We start from the raw sequence: 21,157 nt of genomic DNA, 5'->3' as shown, positions 1-21,157 counted from the left end.
GCAATGTAGGAGAGTGCCTGCATTCCCCCATATCCTTGCCAACAGAGTGTAATCGTAAGCTTTTGAATTTTTGCCAAGCTGACACCTGACGGGTGAGAAATGGTGTCTCAGTGTTGTTTTAATTTGCATTTCTCTTATTATGAGTAAAACTGAACCTTTTTTCATATGTTTAAGGTCCACTTTGGTAATTCTTTTTGGTGAATTGTCTGTGGATGTCTTTGTCCATTTATTAATAGGATTTTAAAAATTTAAAAGTTGTTTATTTGGTAGAAATAGCTTTTAATACAATTTACATTAACTGAAAGCAGAATCCCAAAGACCTGGCTGTGGATAAGCTATGGATTCTGCCCTCCAGGAATTCACAGTCTATAAGCTGAACACTATTACGGTGGATATGAGCATAATCTCTGGACCGAGATTGCCTGCCTTCAAATGCCAGTCCTGCCACTTAGGCAAGTTTTTCACCACTTGGTGCCTCAGTTTCTCCATCTGTAAGATGAGAATAGCATTAGCATTTACCGCTTAGGATTACTGTTAGGATTAAATGACTTACCATGTGTAAAGTACTTTGAGCAGTAAACATTCCATAAATGTTGGCTATTTTAGAGTCAAGAAAATGCTCTCAATACGTTGATTTGATCCCATAAGAATCCTGTTATATAGTTAGTTATAAAAATGAGGACCTGGAAGTTTAGAAACATTAGGTGAATCAGTGGTAGAATCAGGTGGTAACCCATTCATTCATTCATTTATTCATTCATTTATTCCACAACTATTTTTTGAGACCCTGTTATGTACTAGGCACTGGCTTAGGTGCTGCAGATATAGCCTGAACAAGACAGATCTTTGAGCTCTTGGATGCTCACTTTTTTGTGGTGGGGCGGCCTGTGTGGGTGTGGAAAGAAACAAAAACCAAGGAAACCAATTTTGTCTGTCTTGTTTGTCCTTGTCTGTTCAGCACACACAACAGTGTCAAAATTCATTTGTTAAATGAAAGAATAAAGGAATAAATGACAGAGTAGTGAAAAACGAGGCTTGATGCATAGGTAGGGCCCAAATCATGAAAAGTCTTGTCAACTATTTTGAAGAGCTTGGACTTTATCCTGAGCAGAGAAATCACATGAATAGATTTGCATCTAAGAGAACTCAAGCCAGTCTGTGTGGAGGACCCACAGGAGAAGGGGGAACAGCAGGGAGGTTGTTATAATAAGTCCAGTGGGAGGTAATGGGGTCTGAATCAAGAGGGAAGCTGAGGGGATGGAGAGGAGAAGAGCTGGAGGGAAATTTAGAAGTCAGAATTGACTTCGCTGGGACTTGATGGGCGTAGAGGGAGGGAGAAGTCTGCAGTAACACTGAGGTTTCACTGTGATAAGAAATTGAAGAGGGATGGCTGATGGGGGAAAATGGAGGAAGGCCTTTTAAACATATGGATTTGAGGTGACCATGGGACAACGCTCAATCTCTTGACTGTATTTGCGTTTGGCTTCTTTACACTCCTTGGAGTCAGGAGATTTGGACCTGTCAGGGCACTGTAGTAGCATATGGGATAAACTGTCTAATAGTGGAAAGGACACTGGTTAGGAGGTCACTTGACTACTAGTGCAGCCTTAACCCTCTGGGGGTCCCTAATGGGGTGAGCTCAGGGCTAAGTTAACTGGTAATTTGTAACTGGAAGTTTATTCTTTGATGGCAAAAAATACTCATCTTTGCATCTTGTCTCACACCTTAGATGATACCCTGCATAAAGCAGACTGTGGCAATATTAAATAGATGCCTCATAGGGAGATTATGAAAGGACATCCATCATCAAGCAGGGCTTATGGCTTGGGGCTTAGGTTGTCCCGGGGCATCAAACCAGGATGCAGGGAGTTAGGAAGTCCAGGAGGAGCTCCAAATCCCTTTCCATTAATACAGAAAACAGATGAATAAACAGCCCCCAAAACCCCTCTAGAATGGCACCTTGCAAGCTTTGGTGACACACAGTGCTTTTCTAGAGGTCATGCTGGATGAAAGTCTGTGAGAAGACCTGCACAAGGCAGCGATTTGGACACCTGGACACATGCGTTTACCAGAGAGAAGGAATTTCTAGTGCAGCTGGTGATAATGGAAAAAATCCAAAAGAATAGGGACCAGGTTTCACGGAAGCTTCCACAGGCAGATATTTATTTTTAAAAGTGACCTGAACTTTCTATAAGATGTCACTGGATTCCCCACAAGAAGGTTCATCACAGTTAGGAAAGGACCTGCTACAATTCATTTTCTGATTAGAGTGCTTTCTGGTTTGCACCTGTAATGGGCTAGGAGCAGGAGGGTAAGGGTATGCATAGTTAAGAAGATAGGAGGAGGGCCTCATAAGTAGAAGGAAGCTATGCCAAACAAAGCATAGGATGGTCTCTAGATGGGAAACAATATTAGAGACCTGTGCGAAGAAAGATCAAAAGGAAAAGCAGGGCACCAGCAATAGCTTGGGAGTGCGGGGCGGGGGGAGCGAAGGAGGGAGCGGGGAGAATAGCAGTGGAGGAGGAGATAAAAAGGAGAGAAGGAAAGGAGCATGAAAGCAACCTCACGTGCAGTGCACGAGTCAACGATTATGGAGAAGACCTGCAAAGAGAATTGGGTTACTCGATTGGGAAGGAGAGACTTGGTTCTCTGGAGAGCCCTTCGGCTTTTACACAGACCCGCTCAGCGCTAAGGGGGTGTGGTCCTGGGCTTAGGGCGGTGGGAGTGTGAGACGATTGCGGTGGGGGCGCCGCCCAATTTCTCCCCAAGGTGGAAGCCTGGGAAAACCGAGCGGCAGGCTGCAAGGCAAGCAGGGCGGAGGCGGAGCGAGGGCGCCGAGGGGCGGGACGAGGGAGGGCGTGGGGAGGACATGGAGGCGCAGTCGCGGGCGGCGCTAGGACCCGCCGGCGCTCCGCCGGCTCCCGGGAGGTTGATAAAGCGGCGGCGGCGTTTGACGTCAGTGGGGAGTTAATTTTAAATCGGTACAAGATGGCGGAGGGGGACGAGGCAGCGCGGAGGCAGCAGTCGCACGAGGGGCTGCGGCGCCGGAGGCGAACCAGCGACCCAAACACCGGGGTTAACCACGTCTCGTCCACAACCCTCCTAGGTACGGGCTGGCGAGGCGTAGGCTGCAGGGCCCGGGTGGGAAGAGGGCGCGGGCCGCTCGGGCTCGCTGGCACCGGCCGCAGGCTGTGGGGTCGTCGTCCGCCGCTGGCTCGGCTCTCCTCCCGCCGCCGCGTCTGGCCGCAGGGCCTAGCCCCCGCCGCGCCCCCGAGCTCCCCCGGCGCGCGGCCTGAAAGGGCGGTCCTCCGGCCGCGGCTCCCGCAGCTGTCGGGTGCACGGGCGGCGCGCGCGTCTGCTCCCGGCCCGGCCCCCTGCCTTCCCGCCCGCCGCGTGGCTGTAGCGGCGTCCTCCCCCCCAGAGGGGGCGGCCTGGAGCAGGGGCCGCAGACCCGGGGCGTTGGGAGGTCGGCGGCGGCGCGGGGAGGTCCTAGGGAGCTCCGGGCGACCTGTCACCCGGCCGGCACTCGCTGTCCTCTGTCCTTCGCGCGGAAAGGGAGGAAGGGTTAACCAGGTCGTGATGGGCCCAGCAGAGGAGGAGGACGCGCAGCTCGCGGGGGGAGCAGACACCTCGCTGCCAGGTTGGAAGGTTCTCCAGACATCTTTCCAGGAGGGAACCGCGGTCCGCAGGCCAGGGCTGTGTCCGGGGGCTCGGGTTCCGGGGACCCTCTGTTCCCGAACCCATTCATGCGGATAGCGCGTGGCTAGGATGCAAGTTCAGATTTAATTGTCAAAACTGGGGTTATGAGCTGTTTACTAATATTGAGGTCACAGTAAGGCCCGATCGGACTGAAAGTGTCGGTGGTGTGAAGTCACCTGATCCTTCGCTCCCCGGTTTTGCTGAATGTGAGCTCCTACTGTACGTGTACAAGGAGCGCCCCTGCCCTCTGGAAGACGCATTTGCCTTGGCGGCGGAGTGTTGTGTGTCCCTCTCACTCATAACGCCCTATTTTTAGGAGTTTAGCATTTGATCTTTCACTGTGGTGTGAATTGAACGCCTGAAATCCTGATTGAGAATTTTGATATTACTTAAAGGCATAAAGTTTTTCCAAGGCTTATAAATAGTAAAAGCCTACGGTTAGGTAAGTATGGCCATGGCATAGATAAGAGTTTATTAACTATACTAAGTATGAACTGTGTTTTTCAAATTTCTCTCCACAGTCTGATAAAGGTTTTGTGAGGTAAAATGTAAAACATTTTGATAAAAGACTCACTTTAAAAGAAACGTTTATATGAAATATACTTCGTCATTCATGGTAGACCTTGGACGTGTGGAATGTATGTCAGAGGTGATGACAAACTATAAGTTTTGCTAAGGGAAAAAGAACAGGAAATAAAGCTGATTTTATTATTGTTTGCCAACCAAAGCACTTGACAGAACTGTTTACATAGAAGAAAATGCTGCCAGAGGAGAGAGGTTTGCCTTAGACCTATTCTGGTTGGAATTCGCAAGTAATAAGTTGTTCTGGAATGCTGATGGATTGATTAATTTAGCTCTTTTGGACCCTGGAGAGGGGTGGTGGTGCGTATTTATTTACTTACCTACTTATGCCGTTTTAGATGTAGTTTCAAAGCGTTTTATGTGTTTGCCTTATTAGAAGAAGCATTGCTTTATGACTCAGGGTTATGAACATCGTTTTTAGGCTGTGGCACAGTGAGAAGAGATGCTATTCTTTATTTTTTTTAAATTAATTAATTTATTGGCTGAGTTGGGTCTTTGTTGCTGCGTGTGGGCTTTCTCTAGTTGCGGCGAGGGGGGCTACTCTTCATTGTGGTGGTGGGCTTCTCATTGCGGTGGCTTCTCTCGTTGCGGAGCACGGGCTCTAGAGCGCAGGCTCAGTAGTTGTGGCGCACAGGCTTAGTTGCTCCGCGGCATGTGGGATCTTCCCGGACCAGGACTCAAACCCATGTCCCCTGCATTGGCAGGCGGATTCTTAACTACTGCGCCACCAGGGGAGCCCCGAGATGCTATTCTTAAGACTTGATAAATAGGGGTCATCATTTATTAAATGCTCCGTCTACTACTCACAGGTTTTTGTCTTTGTGTGTGTGTGGAGTCAGTCCTTCACTTGATAGCCATTCCTATCAAATGACTGCCTAAAATAGTCCCTCTCCCTGCTAATTTGCTCTGAGTCACCCATTAATACATTAAAAACCAAGTAAACTTTTTGAGATTTGTGTTTAAGGTAAGAGCAAACAGGCTGTGAATGAGTAGGGACTCATCTGATTTTGGCTGTAGAAACTCTTTGTCTCCCTCTGCTTTCTGGATAAAGTCATAAGAGTTGAGTTGGGGTGAGTCAGGTGCCACTCTAGTAGTTTAGTCTTAGGAAGATGCTTTGTGTCTCTTAAAGAGAAGTGCTTACTCTTTCTAGGGTTATATTGTAAGACATTTATAAAGCCCTTATGAACTCTTCTATTTTAATGACCTTGTCGGATGCTAAGAATCTGTGGATGTGATTATTTAGTGAAGAGTTTTGAAATCCTTTGAAATTCTTTATTTGGGGAAGAAAGAGCTTCCTTACAGTAAAGAGGTACTTATTATAGGGCAAATAAACCATGAGTTAAAATGAGATTCTGGCCTTAAGTCCAAGGCACCTATTTTCGGATTCATTTTTAGTTTACCTCTGTGTTTTAACTTTAGGATAAAGTTTTTGAGTATTCACAAGTGAAAGTAACTTTCTTGAAATTGTTAGACTGTTTCCGAAATTGTGTCTTTTTCATTCATCTGCTATTAAGCAGCTGCTAAGAGTATACCTGGAGGACTGTCATGTAGTTTGATGCTGGAGTTCAAGACATATTTAAAATTGTGCGACCTAGTAGTAAGATGCATTTTAAAAAGTTGTTTATGCTCAATTGGAAGACCTTTTTGACACACAGGATTGTAAGCAAAGCTGTTTGGCAGGCTGTCAAAGAGCCAGAAATGTAAGGGATGGGAATAGAAGTTAAACTTTTTTGTAATAGTGATTTATAGCGTTACAGAAGGAGTTTTTTCCAGAGTGGGTGCAGGGAAACAGTTTTTTTTTTTTTTTTTTTCTTTCTTTTTTAAAGTGTAATCGTATTCTGATTGCCTAGCCATTTTGGGGTTGTATTGTTTACTCTCTTGGGTATTATTTAACTTCAGGAAGAGAGATGTGAATATAGAATAACTAAACTTGATCCCCCAATTAATTCATTACTCATGTAAGTTTCTTCCTATCCTTTACTCTTTTTCACCACCCATAATACAGAAGAACTATTGAGGGTTTTCTCCATAGCTTCAAAAGTGGATATCCAGAAAAAAAGAGCAACCTGAAAATATGTCAGTAGGATAATACTTGATACTTTATAAAGCACTTTAAACACCTTGCTTTGATTTTATTCTTAAAACCTTCCTGTGAGGGAATTAAGTTATTGCCATTGAAGGGAGTGATTGTGCCTGGTCTACAGCCACAGAAACTACTCAGAGCTACTCTTACTGCTCCTCACCAGACTTGGAGGAGGGTAGGGGCCTTTCTTCATTGCAGATTATTACATATCATTAGAGATGACTGGGTAAAACTTTGTTGAATGAAGTCTGAAATCATACTAATGAGAAGATGGGACAGTTAAAAAGTAAAGATAGGGCAGGTCACTAAGTGGAGTGGGAAATTTTAAAGTAGGAAGGCAAAAGATGGATACTGTAGAAAGAAGTAGAAGAATTAATAAAGTAGGCTTTGGGGTTAGTCTTCTGGGCAATACAAGTAGAATCTAGGGGATTCCCTTGCTAAGGTACCAGTTTAATAAAATTATTTGTATAACTTGTATTTCTATGATTGGCATCAAAATAAGCAGTGACTAATAACTTGGGAAAATGTGTAACTGATGATGTTTATCTAGGCTCTGTAGCACATTTTACCTGTTTATTGTGTAATACTCTGATTGTGAGGGCAGTGTTTCTTTAATCACAGGGAATCAAGATCGTGTAGTGGAAAAAGAATGAGGAATCAAAAGCTGAGTGACTTGGTTTAAACTCTTTGAGCTTGAAACCCCTCACATACAGTAGTGATAATAATCCCATAAGGGCTGTAGTGGGAAACAAATAAGGTGATAGGGTACAAGTGGTTTGTAAATTGTAGAGCTGTGTGTAAGACACAGTAATATTTATGTAAGAATGTGCCAGTTTGACTACTTGTTGTATTATATATGTGTATATTTGCAATCACAAAGTCTCTTCTAATTTTTTTTCCCTATAATGTGGACAAAGGTTTAATGTGGGTAAGGATGGTGGGTAAATTTTTAACTTTATCTGTAAAATGCTGATAATGTGTTCATGATTAGAGTTATTGTATTAAATGTGATTAAAGTGCTTAACCCAATGGCAAACATTCTATTTGATGGTACTTATTACTGTAATATGTGGTTATTTAAGAGATTTTGAACTAAACATTTAATTTTTAAAATAGGTGATTTAAAAGGTCTTTGTTGGGCTTCCCTGGTGGCGCAGTGGTTAAGAATCTGCCTGCCAATGCAGGGGACACGGGTTCGAGCCCTGGTCTGGGAAGATCCCACATGCCACGGAGCCACTAAGCCCGTGAGCCACAACTACTGAGCCTGCGCGTCTGGAGCCTGTGCTCCGCAACGGGAGAGGCCATGACAGTGAGAGGCCCGCACACCGCGATGAAGAGTGGCCCCCGCTAGCCGCAACTGGAGAAAGCCCTCGCACAGAAAGGAAGACCCAACACAGCCAAAAATAAATAAATAAATAAATTTTTTTAAAAAAAGGTCTTTGTTCAGTTTTTATAAGATAAAAATAAGCATTCATGCTTCTCAGCTATCTCTATTTTAATAAACTTGCATTTTAGAGAATCATTTAATCGTGGCAAAATAGTCTTCTGAAATTGTTTATTTCAGTTACAGGATTCAATGTGAATTAACTTCGTAGTTAAGGTCATGGCAGTTTTCCAGTAGAGTACATTGGGTTTTCATACAGTAAAGGTACAAAATCTAATTTACATCTCTTATGCACAAGAATGCCTAAAAAAGTGATTGACTTGAAACCACACTAATCATGAATCCCATGAAAAGCTTTTTTCCCCCTTCATGTAATAGTCATTTATAGAAGAGTCATGGGTAGTGATAAGAACATACTTATTTTAACTAAAGACTTAATTTTGAGTGCTGTAAACTTCCTGTGGCCTTCAGGATGGAATAACATTTTTTCCTTCCTGATGGTTAATATCTACCCTAGCAAGCTTGTAGGTCTTTTTTTTGGGTTATTAAATAGATAATAATCTATGAAGGCACTTTAGAAACTTTAAAGCCTTCTACAAAGAAACTCTGTAAAGGGGGTGAAATTGGCACATTCAGCGAGCTGCTCTTTTTGTATTTGAATGAATGGGTTTATGAGATATTAAAAGCTGGATTAATTTCACTTTTATTGGAATGGTGGGGGGGAAGTTGAATTTTGAATGATAAGTTGGAGAGAAATTTTGACATGAAAATCACCCCTCTTACTAGTTTTTTTGACAAAAACAGTTATTAATCATCAGAAATTGCTGTTTTATAGCCCTTTAATTTTAAGATAGATTTGACCAATATGAGCAGGCTATGTGGAATTTTTGTTTAGAGTCAAGAAGCTTTTTATTGCATACACTTGGGTATTGTTTCTCAGAAAATTCTGAAGTAGGCTAAAAGTCCTTGGGAAGGTTGAGCAATGTACCAGATACCAAATGTCTTACAACTGGATATTAAGACAGAAATTTACTGCCTTTTAAGTTACAGCTAAACTTGTGATTGAACAGGACTTGTGATCACAGCTCTTAACCTAATTGAGTAATATGGTAATTTATGCTTTGTTATAAAAGTTTAAAATTTAATTCCAAAAACAGTAAATCTTTGTAGACACTTTGGAAAATACAAATAAAGGAAAAAAGAAGAAAGTAGAAATCATACCAACTAGTGGTAACCACTGCTAACATTTTAGTATACATCCTTTTTAAAATGCATAGTTTCATTTTTCCTAGATTAGGATCTTACTGTAATTTTGTAACTTACTTTTTCATTTCATATTGTATTTCTCTATATGATTAAATCTGTACAACATGATTTTTTAAATGGCATTATTCTACTACTTAACAAATCTTCCTTTTGGTTATGGAGTTGTTTCTCGTGAATAATGCTAGCTAAGCATCTTTATAGATAAACCTTGACCTATAGGGTAAGGTCTTAAAAGTAGATTTCTGGGTCAAATGGCCTGTACATTTTCAAAATTGAAGACACGCGTCAGCAAATCCATTCAAAAAGGTTGTATCCATTTATTCTGTCTCCGTTAAGGTTAGATTTGTGCTTGTTCACAAGTGGGTGTTAATTAAAAATAAATGCCAACACATAGGAAAAATGGGGATCTCACTGTTTGTTTCATTTGCATTTCTTCAATTACAGTTGATGTTGAAATTTTAATATGGTAGTTGAACGTGAATTCTTTTTTTAATTGCATTTTTGTATTCTTTGACCAGCTCTCAGTGTTTCTCTTATCTTTGTGAAAGTTCTTTTGTATACAAATTCTTTTTCATGTCTGTTTTTTAACAAACATATGAATAGTATGTTTTAAAAATGGTATATTTATTATTTATTATTATATTTATTATTTGTATATTATTATTTATTATTTTAAAAATAGTATACTAGTATATAAAAAATAGAATAGTTTGTTTTAAAAAATATTTAAAATGGTTCCATATGGGTGTTTTTCTTAAATGGCAACTCTCAACTTATTAACTTAGTGCTAGTCTCTTTTGAATATTTAGGTATGCTGCTGGAGTTTCTTTTTTTTTTCCTCTTTTTCTGTTTTTATTGTTTTAAATTCTTTGTGAGATATTGATTGTTTATTCCTGTCTCTTTATAATGCCAGAGTATGGGCATCTGCTTCAGTGCCCAGTAGTGTGGTAGACGCTTCCAAGCTGAGGAGCTGGGTTCAAATCACCACCACCACCAAGCTTTGGCTTCCTTAACAAAAAAATCTACTTTAGAAATTTAAGGTTAAAAGATAATGTCTTAAAACACCTGACGTGTATTGAATGTACAAAGAAAGTGATTCCTTCTCAAGGGTAAAGGAGAACGTGAAGGGGCTGAGATTAGTTTTCTTTTGGGAGTAAAGAGATGGAGTAGGACAGGCAGATAGAGGACCATACTTGGACAAAGAACTACCTTTTCTGTCCCCTTGATGTTATGTTGCTGTATTGAGCACCTACCTTATAAAAGGGCTTCTCTGTTGCTTGTAATTAATACCTACATAGAAAAGTGTAGAACAGATCCCAGTTTCTAAGCTTTTATGTAGATGGGAGATCAGATAGACCTTATGCATATTTGTGAATAAAGTTTATCATTAAGTTTATAATTTCAGAAGTAGAAATTAATGTGTGTTAATATTGTTGAGCAAGACTTCATGGGGGAGGTTGGGCTTATCAGTCCTTGAAGAATGGGTGGGTCTTAGCAGAGTTGTAGGATATACCACTTGTTTGAAGATAGAAAGATAGGCAGTATGTCGGGAAGCTTTAGTTAAAGCCCTTGTTCCTGCTTTCTAAGAATATTTCTAAAAGGGATGCTTAAAAAGTATTTAAAAGCAATTAGATAGAAGCAATTGAAAGATCAAATGTGTTAGAGCATGTTTACTAAAAAAAGGAATATGAGTTTTCCTGTAGCCAAGTAGAGCAAAGAATTGATTTAAATAACTGAATAATTCTTAGAAAAACTGAATAGTCCCCCAAGTGTGACTAAAAACTGTAAAGATGTGTGCTCCCTGCCCCTATTTTTGAGCATGTGTATTTCTCCGCCACAAGGAATCCTGACACGTACTCTAAAGTTGCCAAACTTAGGGAAAGGACAAAAGGAGAGTATAGTGAGAACCTCTGACTCTTATCCCATTTGTTTTTTTCAAATTAGTCACATTTTGTCTAGCTGGAAGGATGTTTATTTTTCTCTTTTTGGCACTATTTCTTTTTTACAACTGCTCTCTTAGTAGGAATTTTGCCTGTATTGAGCCAAGGTTGGGATTTGAGTATATACTCTACTTTTCTTTCCTTTTTTTTAAACTGCAACTATAACAAGTCATCTGAGGTTGAGAGCTGGAGCAAAGTGGAACTTAGTGTCTTATTTCCAGAGTCTTGGCAGATACCTATTTGAGATTTGTCACGAAAACGCTATTCTAAATTTAAGCTTGTATGTATTTTTTTTAAAATAACTCCTTTGTTAACTGGTTATCCCAAATTTCAATAGCTCTTCTATGAGTTTAATATCTTTTAACTTACTACAGAGTTAATTTGGGGGCCACAAAGAGAATGGTTAAACTATTTGCCTAAATTGAGGCAACATACGTACTTTGGTTTTGTTGGATTCCTGATTGCTGTGTTACAAAACCTTGGAGTCACTGTACCAACAATACTTTTGGAAATGGAAATTTAGTACATTGTCGCTTTATAAAGGCCTATAGAAAAGAGAATGTATATGGAATAATTTAGTGTTATCTGTTGCCTACTCCAAAGAAGGATGTTGAAGAACTAACTAGCTCTTGCATGCATCGCTTTCTATTTTTACTGTCACATCTTGACTTTGTGCTTTTCACCTTACATTCAGGCTCTTCCATTTGCCTTATATCTGATTTCCCTGTTTTTAGACTCTCATTATACTTCTTACTCACTCATCACTTTCAGTTTATCTCTGCAGCACAGCTTTGATCCTATCACTCTGCTTCAGAATTTTCCATGGCTCTCCTCAGGATAATGCCTAGCATTCTTAGCCTAAACTTTTATGGTTAGCTTAATCTGAGTCTCATGGATACAGCCTTCTCCAGGGTGTCTTCACTGATAACCCTAGTTTAAATAATCCAATATAGCTCTTTTTCTTTGTACTGTCCTTTTATACTTGTTTGTGTCAGAACTTTGAGAGTAAGGACTATTACTAGCAAATTGTACTTCTTTAGTATCTAGCATAATGCCTTGCTCTCTCATAACTAGTTTGAAGTAGGTAGGGTGGGAGAACCTTCCTCAATTCATGACACATCGTATAGGTGTGCTGAGCCTTGTTGGAATCAGTGAGTATGAAACAATGAGTTGCACATTTATTTACATATGTATGCATATCTTACTAATTATGGGAAAGTATAATTTTATTGCATCTTATGTTTTAAAAGTCTGCAATTTAAAACCTGCCCTTCTACATAGCTTATGAAGAAAAAATTGTTTCCCAAATGTTGGGGGACTGTATAAATGATTTACTGACTATAAGTCATTAAGTTTTGACAAAGAGATTTTTGGAAAAAATAAAGAGAAAAATAGCTGTTGCCAAGATTTGTTATAAAGATGAGAAATAAACTTCTCTGCTTTTAAACAAACTGTATTTTTGATAACTTTTTTAAGCTTTCTAAAAATCTTGAGCACATAACAATTCACTTCTGAGTTTGTTTAACGAATGTGCATAGTTGGAAAATGATGGATCTGACAATTACAAAGACCTGGGTGTACATCGTGATCTGATTACTTACAAAATGTTAAATTTTGTTTAAGCAAACTGCTTAATCTAAACCTCAGTGTCCTCCTTTATACAAACAAGGAAACTCTTAGCTAATCCCGCAAAGTGATTTTGAGGATTATGTAGTCATTAGTATAGAGTAAGCACTCTAAGTGTTTTTCTCTCTTCTATAGTAAAAGGAACAACACCTAAAATTATTTCATACAGTAAATTATTTCAAGGAATGAGAAAGTTCCTAATAATGTTTTCACCTCTTCTCCCAGATAGCCACTTCTTTCAGTTCTCTGCTCAAATGTCTCCTCATTAGAGAAGCCTTGCCTGACTCTTCTTTTGTAAAATGGCAACCCCGGCTTTCATTTCCCTTAACCTGTTTTATCTTTCTCTATAGCACTTAACACCAGCTGATGTCATATATTTGTTTTCTATCTCCTCACCTTTTGGATGTAATAAATTCCTAAGGGAAGGATTTTCTTTGTTGTTTATTTTGTTTGGTACTGAATCTGCAGTTCTTAGAACCATGTTGTAGGTGTTCAGAGAATATTGAAGGAATAAAGGCTTATGCATCCCCACTTCTAGACCTTTCACCCCTGCATCAGAATTGCCTTGGTGGTTGTTAGTGGGGTGCTTGCTACAGATGTAGATTCCTGGACCCCATATCTGAGCTAAATCAACTTTGGAGATGAGAATCAAGAGTCTGTAGTCCAAACAAGCCACCCAGGTGGTTCTTTTAAGCTTTAGTGTGCATGGGACTCACTGTTTTACGGTGTGGCTGGGGCTTATTAAATATTGATAGTATAACTTGGTTTCAGACCCATGTATAATTAAATTTCAGATGAATCGACTATTCTGTAGCAAACATTTTTTTTTTTTCCTGTTGCTATGTCAAGGAATAGTTATGTGTTTTTGTAGTTTTGATTATTTTGGTTACTCTAGTTTTTGTCCAGAAATCCAGTTTAATCCAGACCTTAAAATCTCAAATACAGGATGCTTATCAGTCCACCTTTCCCAAATAAAACCAAACCCTTCAAGCCCGTACATAATCTGTACTTGTGATATTTTACTCATAAGAATAGATGAGCTAATATCAGGGATTTACTTTAAGTGATAAGCATCATTTAAAATTATGGGCTGATTTGAATCTTCTTTCTATGGCTATACCACTGGGGGACAAAGATCGATCTTTATAAGAACTATCCTGTAACGTTGAAAGGCAGTTTGGTATAGAGGAAACAGCATGGGCTTAATAAAAAGACTTAAATAGAAATCTTGATTCCTATACTACTTTTTAGCTGTAGAATCTTGGAAGAATTTTTTTTTTTTTAAACTTCTTTGAATGTCCACATTTCTTCTCTGAAATGGGGATAATTGCTAAGTCACAGTGTTGTTGAGAGGATTCCTCTCACAGTGCCCAGCATAAAGTTATAGAGTCATTCAATAAATAAGTTCCTTTCCCTATGGAAGTAAATTCTTAAGCAACTTAAAATACTTCATTAGAAACAATTGTAATGTATTTCAAACTTACAAAAATGACAGAGGAAAATATAATAGATGCCCAAGTGCCCATTGCGTAGATCTAATACATAATATTTGCCATATTTGTTTTGAATCCTTTTTTTAAAGAAATAAAATGTTACTGTACAGTTAGTGTTCTCCTGACATCTTTCTTTTTTCCTCTTCCCTCCCTCCCTCCCTCCCTCCCTCCCTAGATATACACCTATCTTGAAGTTAGTATGTATGTTTCCTGGTTTTTTAATAGTCCTATAATATATATATTTATTTTTTTCCATAAACAATATATGGTATAGTGCTATATTTAAAAATTTTTAGTAAGTGGCTCAAACTATGTATTTGTGGCTTGATTTGTTTTTTCATTCAACATTGGTTTTGAGTTTTATCTATGTGTACACATTTAATCATATTCATTAATTTTAATTCTCTATTTCATGGTTTATTTATCCGTGGATATTTAGGTTCCAATTTTTTTTTTCTGCAGTTACAAACAATACTTCAGTGAACAAGGAACCTTGTCTCTTCTGTGCATTTGTGTAAGAATTCCTCTAGCATATAAATAACTTATCTAAAAATTAAATTCAAAAAGTTTCAGTATTGTGTACTCTAATTCTTTAAAAATCTGGACCACAGAACAAGAGTGTATCTCCCCACCCTTTGAAAAAAGGTACAAAAGATGCCAGACCCTTTGGGTGACATGGGTGAGATTTTCTGCAAGACTTTCCTTTAGAAGAAAATAGAGAAGAACCTTACTGAGGATTCTAAGTTGCGGAACCTAAGTAGAATTTTTCTGAATTTTTGTCTTGTTGCTTAGAGTCTCCTGAACCATTATTTATTCTATGGAGTATACTTACTTCTTATTTAAATGTATGCTTTAAGAGCTGGTTAATATTTGATGATAAACTTTGGGAAAAATATTTTGTAATCTATTTTACAATTTTCTTCATCTGTTTAGATAAATGCATAAAAGCATTTTTATCTTCAGTATTTTTTAAATGGGAACAGCAAAGATTCTGTGACATCAGTGCTGGTTACTGTGGAAACAGAGTAGATTTCAAGTGAAAAATGTTTGAATCTTATAGGAAAACAACTTTTTGTTTATCTCCTGATTTGATAGTAATGAAGGAAGGAAATATGAACTACACTATATGCTCTTTAAAAGTATTTTTAAAGCTTGGTTATTTAGGATGGTCTTGTTGGTCAAGTGGGCAAAGCTGATGGGGGAAAGTATCTGATATCTGACATTATTAGTAGGTCTTCTGGAGTCTTTATAGTTTTTATTTTTGCAGTTTGCATCATAGTTCCAGTTTTATATGAGAGAAATTTAACTTTATAAGTTATGAATAACATTATTTTATAGGAGCAAATAGTTAAACCCTTTCTTGTAGTAGCTGCTTCTCTCCTTAAATTTTTTTGAAGTCCAAGTTTGTGTCTTTGTCAGTATTCTTATTCCAGGCGGCATCTTTTTGGGCAGGGAGAGGGAAGCCTGCTATTAAAAGCTCACCCAGGTGACTGATGATGACTCCAGACCAAATTTGTACATTTATATTCTTAAAGTAGGGATGTCTATGTACACTGCCTCTTTTCACTTTATACAGAATCCACAGTACTTCGACTGGAGTGTTTAGTTTTATCAGAGTATTAGCAGTCTCCCAGGAAAAATGGAGGATTATAGTTTAGCTTGAAAACTTTTTTTTTCCTTCAGTGAAAACAGTAGCATCACTAGAAACTACATGAAGTAAAATAAACTGAACGATCTTTACGTACTAAATACCTGTAAAATATCATGATCCTTGGTACTCTGTTCTGTTCAGAGGACCATTGATGTTGGCATCACCATGAAGTTATTTAGAAATGCAGTTTCAGGCTCCATCCCAGATTTCCTGAATCAGAATATTCATTTTAACAAGATCCCCAGGTGATTCATATGCATTTTAAAAGTTTGAGAAGCACTAATATAGAGGAAATAACATTAAATTAATAAGACCACGCCCAGTTCTCCCTCCAAACAGTGGTCGAGTCTTGTGTTTTCCTTATCTTTAAAAAGAGTGAATTTGGCTGCATAATCTCTGAAGCCCCTGTGAGTGATATATTAGATTTAATTTTAAGTATTGAGGCTAGTTTTATAAACACTTTACTATGGAGAATTTCAAACACATACAGAAGTAGAGAGAATAGTGTAATGAACCCATTACCCACATTCAACAATTATGAACTTCAGCAATTATTAATTTATGGACTATTGTTTTTTTTTTTTAATTTATTTTTGGCTGTGTTGGGTCTTCGTTGCTGTGCGCAGGCTTTCTCTAGTTGTGGTGAGCGGGGGCTACTCTTTGTTGTGGTGCACGGGCTTCTCATTCCGGTGGCTTCTCTTGTTGCGGAGCACAGGCTCTAGGCACGCGGGCTTCAGTAGTTGTGGCATGCATGCTCAGTAGTTGTGGCTCGCGGGTTCTAGAGCACAGGCTCAGTAGTTGTGGCGCACGGGCTTAGTTGCTCTGCGGCATGTGGGATCTTCCTGGACCAGGGCTCAAACCCATGTCCCCTGCGTTGGCAGGCGGATTCTTAACCACTGCACCACCAGGGAAGCCCTTTAGAATTCACCTTTTATATTGTTTTGCCTTTTTTTTGTTGTTGTTTATTTTGGTCGCACCGTGTGGCACGTAGGATCTTAGTTCCCGATCAGGGATCGAACCTGCTCCCCGTGCAGTGGAAGTGTGGAGTCTTAACCACTGGACCACCAGGAAAGTCCCTATGGCCTATTGTGTTTCATGTTTACTCCCTTTCTTCCCTGGCACTTCCTTTTTTCCCTTATTATTTTGAGGCAAATCCCACACATCATGTCTTTTCCTCCACAAAGAGTTCAGTATGTATCTCTAAAAAATAAGTATTGTAAAACTTCATACATTTAGAACTAACATACAGGTATGCACAACGATCAAAGATCATGTTTATTGGTTGAATTTTCTATACTCAGTTCTTTTAAATTAAAAAATAAGAAGAAGGTAGATCTTAGAGTCAGGACATAATGGAGTTGGAAAGCAATTTAGAGATATCATCGAAATGTCCTTAATTAGCCAGTGCAATATCTTAAAGTCAAGTTGTTTAAGTGACTTCCTAAAGTTGACATGCTGGTTGGAGGTAAAGTCTAAATTAGTACCCAGGTTTATCTGGAATCAATGAGCTTCAAAGAAATACACATTTATGACTGTATGGATTATAGGATTTTGTAACATCTGCTACTTACTATGGTGACTTGGGGTTGCGTGAGATCAGCTGAGCCAGAAACATGTTTCCTTGAATGATTTGAGCTGGAATTGGCTGGAAGAGAAATGTGTTCGAGATTTAGAAGGTGGAAAGGGAAGCAGCAGCCGTGCTTACGCTGGGAAGATTGGCTGAGACTCAAGCACTATTGTGGCTCACAGCATGCACATTGTCACAGATCTGCTGGGTCACCTTGGCAGTGTGCGGCAATATCCAGGCCTCAGTTCTTCCAGCTCTATTGAGGCTAATTTTCAAGCATCTGTACTAGAACTTGAATGTCCTAAAATTTCTTGACATTCTAGGGAGTGTATGCATAGTCTCTTGATGCTTAAAACTTAAAACACTTGTAGGAGTTAAAAAATGTCCGCTTCTCCAATATACAAACATTTGTGTTTGTGTTACTTGTTGTCATATGTTTAATTTCTCTTTTAAGTACCTAGGAGCGTGATTGCTGGTTGTATGGTATGTGCTAAACTTTATATAATGTATTGCCAGAAAGTTTTTTAAAGTGGTCGTATCGTTTTATACTCTCACCAGAAATATATATGAGTGCTAGTTGTTTCCCACCAACTCTATTTTTGTCAGTCTTGTAAATTTTAGCTATTTCAGTGAGTATGTAGTGGTATATCATTGTGGTATTAATTTGTATTTCCTTAGCATCTAATGGTGTGAGTATATTTTCATGTGCTTATTGATCATTCATATATCTTCTTTGAAGCGTCTCTTGCCCATTTAAAAATTGTTCTTATTGAGTTGTAAGAGTTCTTTATGTATTCTGAATACTGGATTTTGATTAAGGGTTTTTATGTCTGTTCATGAGGGATGTTGGTCGGTAGTTTTGTTTTCTTGTAATGTCTTTGTCTGGTTTTGATATTGGGATAATTATATTGGCTTCATAAAATGAGTTGGAAAATGTTCCTTTCCTTTTTTTTCTGTAAAAGTCTGTGTAGAATTTGTATAATTTCATTCTTAAATGGTTGGTAGTTCACCACATTTCCAGTGAAGCCATCTGGGCCTAAAGTTTTCTTTTTAGGGGTTTAATGCATTTGATTTTAAACCTGATTCTTTTCAGTTCGCCCTTCTAAAGACTGAGTATATTCTTTTAGTTAGCCAACTAGTAATACATTTCTTAGAATAGGGTTTTTTCTTCCAGCTTTTAGGAGGCAAGAATTGATATGTGTTTAGAACTGTATTTCTGGAGAAGTGGGGTGAGGGGAGTGATGGGGTAGGTTCAGAATTTTATAGTCACTTTACCTTGTATATTTTGAAAACATTTTGTTTTGATTCTTCACAGCACCCTCCTGCCCCTCCCAATCACTGAAATGCTGTGGAAGCAGAAGAAAGATTGAGAAGCAGTGTTCTAGAATATTTGAGAGACTTTTTCTCGCTTCTAATAGCTGTAGCCTGTATCTCTATCTTTTGTACTTAGATCTACTTCATTTCCTAATAAAGCCTTTGTTAGCTTCACCACTTAAAAAAAAAAACAACTTAACTATTATGGAATTTTCAAATATGTACAGAAGTAAAGAGAACAACATAAGGAACCTGTGTATATACATCTCCCAAATTAAACAATTACCAATATAATGGCCACTTTGTTTTATCTATTTTCCATAGCCAGTCTCCCTACCAGACTATTTTGAAGCAAATAACAGATTGTATGAATGTTTTGTGTCTTTAAAAGATTAAAGATTTTTAAAAAACATAGCTGTGGTACTATTATCATGCTAGAAAAATAATTCCTTAATACCAGATATCCAGACTTCATATTTCCCTGATTGTTTCAAATTTGTTATAGTTGATTTGCTTGAACAAGGCCCACGTACTGCATTTGGTTGATACGGCTCTTAAGTCTCTTTCCCCCCTTTTTCCCCCACTTTTCCCCCTTTGCTCTTGCAATTTATTTGTCCAGGTTTGTTTGTCCAGTGGAATTTCCTATGTTCTAGAGTTTTCTGACTCCATCTCTGTGGTGGTGGTGGTGGTGGTGGTGGTGGTGGTGGTGGTGGTGAACGTGTCTCTTATCTTTCCTTTCCCATAGTTAGATCTAGAGGCTTGATCAGTTTCATGTTTTTAAAAATTTTTCCTCAGACATGCATCTTTGACGGTGACTTGTGCTTCCTGATGCATTTCATCAAAAGCCACAAAACTTCTGATTGTCTCTTTGTAATGTTAAGACTGATTCAGGAGGTTAGGCGTTAATCTAGCCATTATAATCTATCCCATCAGCTTTTTGCTCAGTAGTCTTAGTAGTCATTGTGCATTGCTGCCTTTTTGAAGTCCCCATTTCTAGGGAGTGAAGACCACCTGGATTCTCTTTATGCATGATCTTAGACCTTACTACTTAATTGGTTCCTGAGTAAACAGTGTTAAGTCAGATCATTAGTTCCTGTAAGTTTGCATTGTTTCTAATTGAGTTTTGTTTTAGGGAATCTATTTCATTCTATATCATGCTTGATCTTGAAAATAAATGAAAAGAAAATTGGACAAGAAAATTTCAGGCATTTATTAAGAGCACATAAATTAGATATCTAGCATAAATATAAATATATTATTACTTAGTAATGATTATATACTTAATACTAACACAACCTTTTAAGGACTTTTTTTTTTCTTGAACTAGATTGGCTGAATTAATTGATTGACTTTTTTTATTTGGCCGTGCCACAGGGCTTGTGGGATCTTGGTTCCCTGACCAGGTTGAACCCGTGCCCCCTGCAGTGGAAGCTCAGAGTCCTAACCACTGAACCACCAGGGAATTCCCTAGGGCCTCTTCTTAAGAGCAAGATAAAAATGCAAGTCAGGAGACCCTCTTTCCCTGGTAGAATTTGCTTTAGCAAGTTTAGGAGGTCTGCATTATTCCAAAGACCTTATAATTATATCCAAAGTTATTATCATCTGGTTCATATTTTGCTTGGTGATGCTTTAAAACTTTGAATAGCAAATGCTGCCTTCAGTGATTCCTTGCTTTTTCCACTTTGAAAGTGCTTTGTTGCTGAACTATTTTGAGTGAGATTCTAACAATTAGGTCAAGTTTGCCTTGAAACTATGCATTGCTGTCTCTTGCTTGGCTTTACTTATGCATTCACTTCCTAAAAAACTTTGTTTTGTTGATAGTGATTTCAAATAGTGAATTCCTTCTTAACTTCCAGGTAACATTACTGGAAAATTCTTCAGTCCATCTGTAATGGCATTTAACAGTTCCCACTGAATTTTCAGTGCTGATCAATTTTCTTTCTAAACCTCTCAAATCGTCTTTGAAGCTAAAAACCTATTCCTTTGATAGCTCACTTACCCAGTTTTTAAGCATTTTGAAGACTGTACATAGTGCCTTTAAGAAAATGGTCTCTTTGGTTCAGAGTTTTATGGATTTGCTGATACATACATTCTATCAAAGTTTTCCCGCATTGTTAAGCAGTCTGTCCCTTTTAACAAAAATGACTGGTAATTGTATTGACCTAGAGATCTGTGCTTCTTCAGTTATATTTTCTTGTCTTTCACAACTGTACTTTGTTGAACGTGATAGTTTGAACCTGGAATATAACTCGTACTCTTTTATTCCTCACTTCTGTAGATTTAAAATGCCATGCTTTATTTCTAGAGTGATAATTTTTTTACTTAAAAATTTTTTTGACTTTTGATGATATACTTTTTTTTTTGAGGTCATAGTTAACGGAAAAAAGTTCCAAAATTTGAAGGAAATATAAAAAAAGTAGAGAGCAGAGTACATTTTTTTGTGCTAAGCACTGACTCCAGATTTTTTTGCTGGATTATTAATGTCAGCTCATTAGCCAATGATCCTTAATTTTGAGTTGGTCATAGTGTTTATAGTTATAAATTTGAATTTT

General features: G+C 38.4%; 1 protein-coding gene across 5 annotated transcripts in view; it reads left to right on the top strand.

The window, feature by feature from the left end:
- Positions 1-2,982: 2,982 nt before the first annotated feature.
- ATL2 (atlastin GTPase 2) overlaps positions 2,983-21,157 on the top strand; it is a 68,598-nt gene continuing 50,423 nt past the window's right edge. For 4 of the 5 annotated variants that reach the window (XM_061168688.1, XM_061168687.1, XM_061168686.1 and 1 more), the window contains exon 1: positions 2,983-3,106. In XM_061168688.1, coding sequence (XP_061024671.1) covers positions 2,989-3,106 — 118 coding nt within the window. In that variant the 5' untranslated portion in view covers positions 2,983-2,988. The remainder of the gene's footprint in view (positions 3,107-21,157) is intronic. The other variant, XM_061168689.1, reaches the window with a different exon arrangement.

Source organism: Eubalaena glacialis, chromosome 14 (genome assembly GCF_028564815.1).
Source record: "Eubalaena glacialis isolate mEubGla1 chromosome 14, mEubGla1.1.hap2.+ XY, whole genome shotgun sequence".
Lineage (NCBI taxonomy): Eukaryota > Metazoa > Chordata > Mammalia > Artiodactyla > Balaenidae > Eubalaena > Eubalaena glacialis.
Note: the sequence above shows the minus strand (reverse complement) of the source record. Positions and strands in the feature narration are given on the sequence as shown.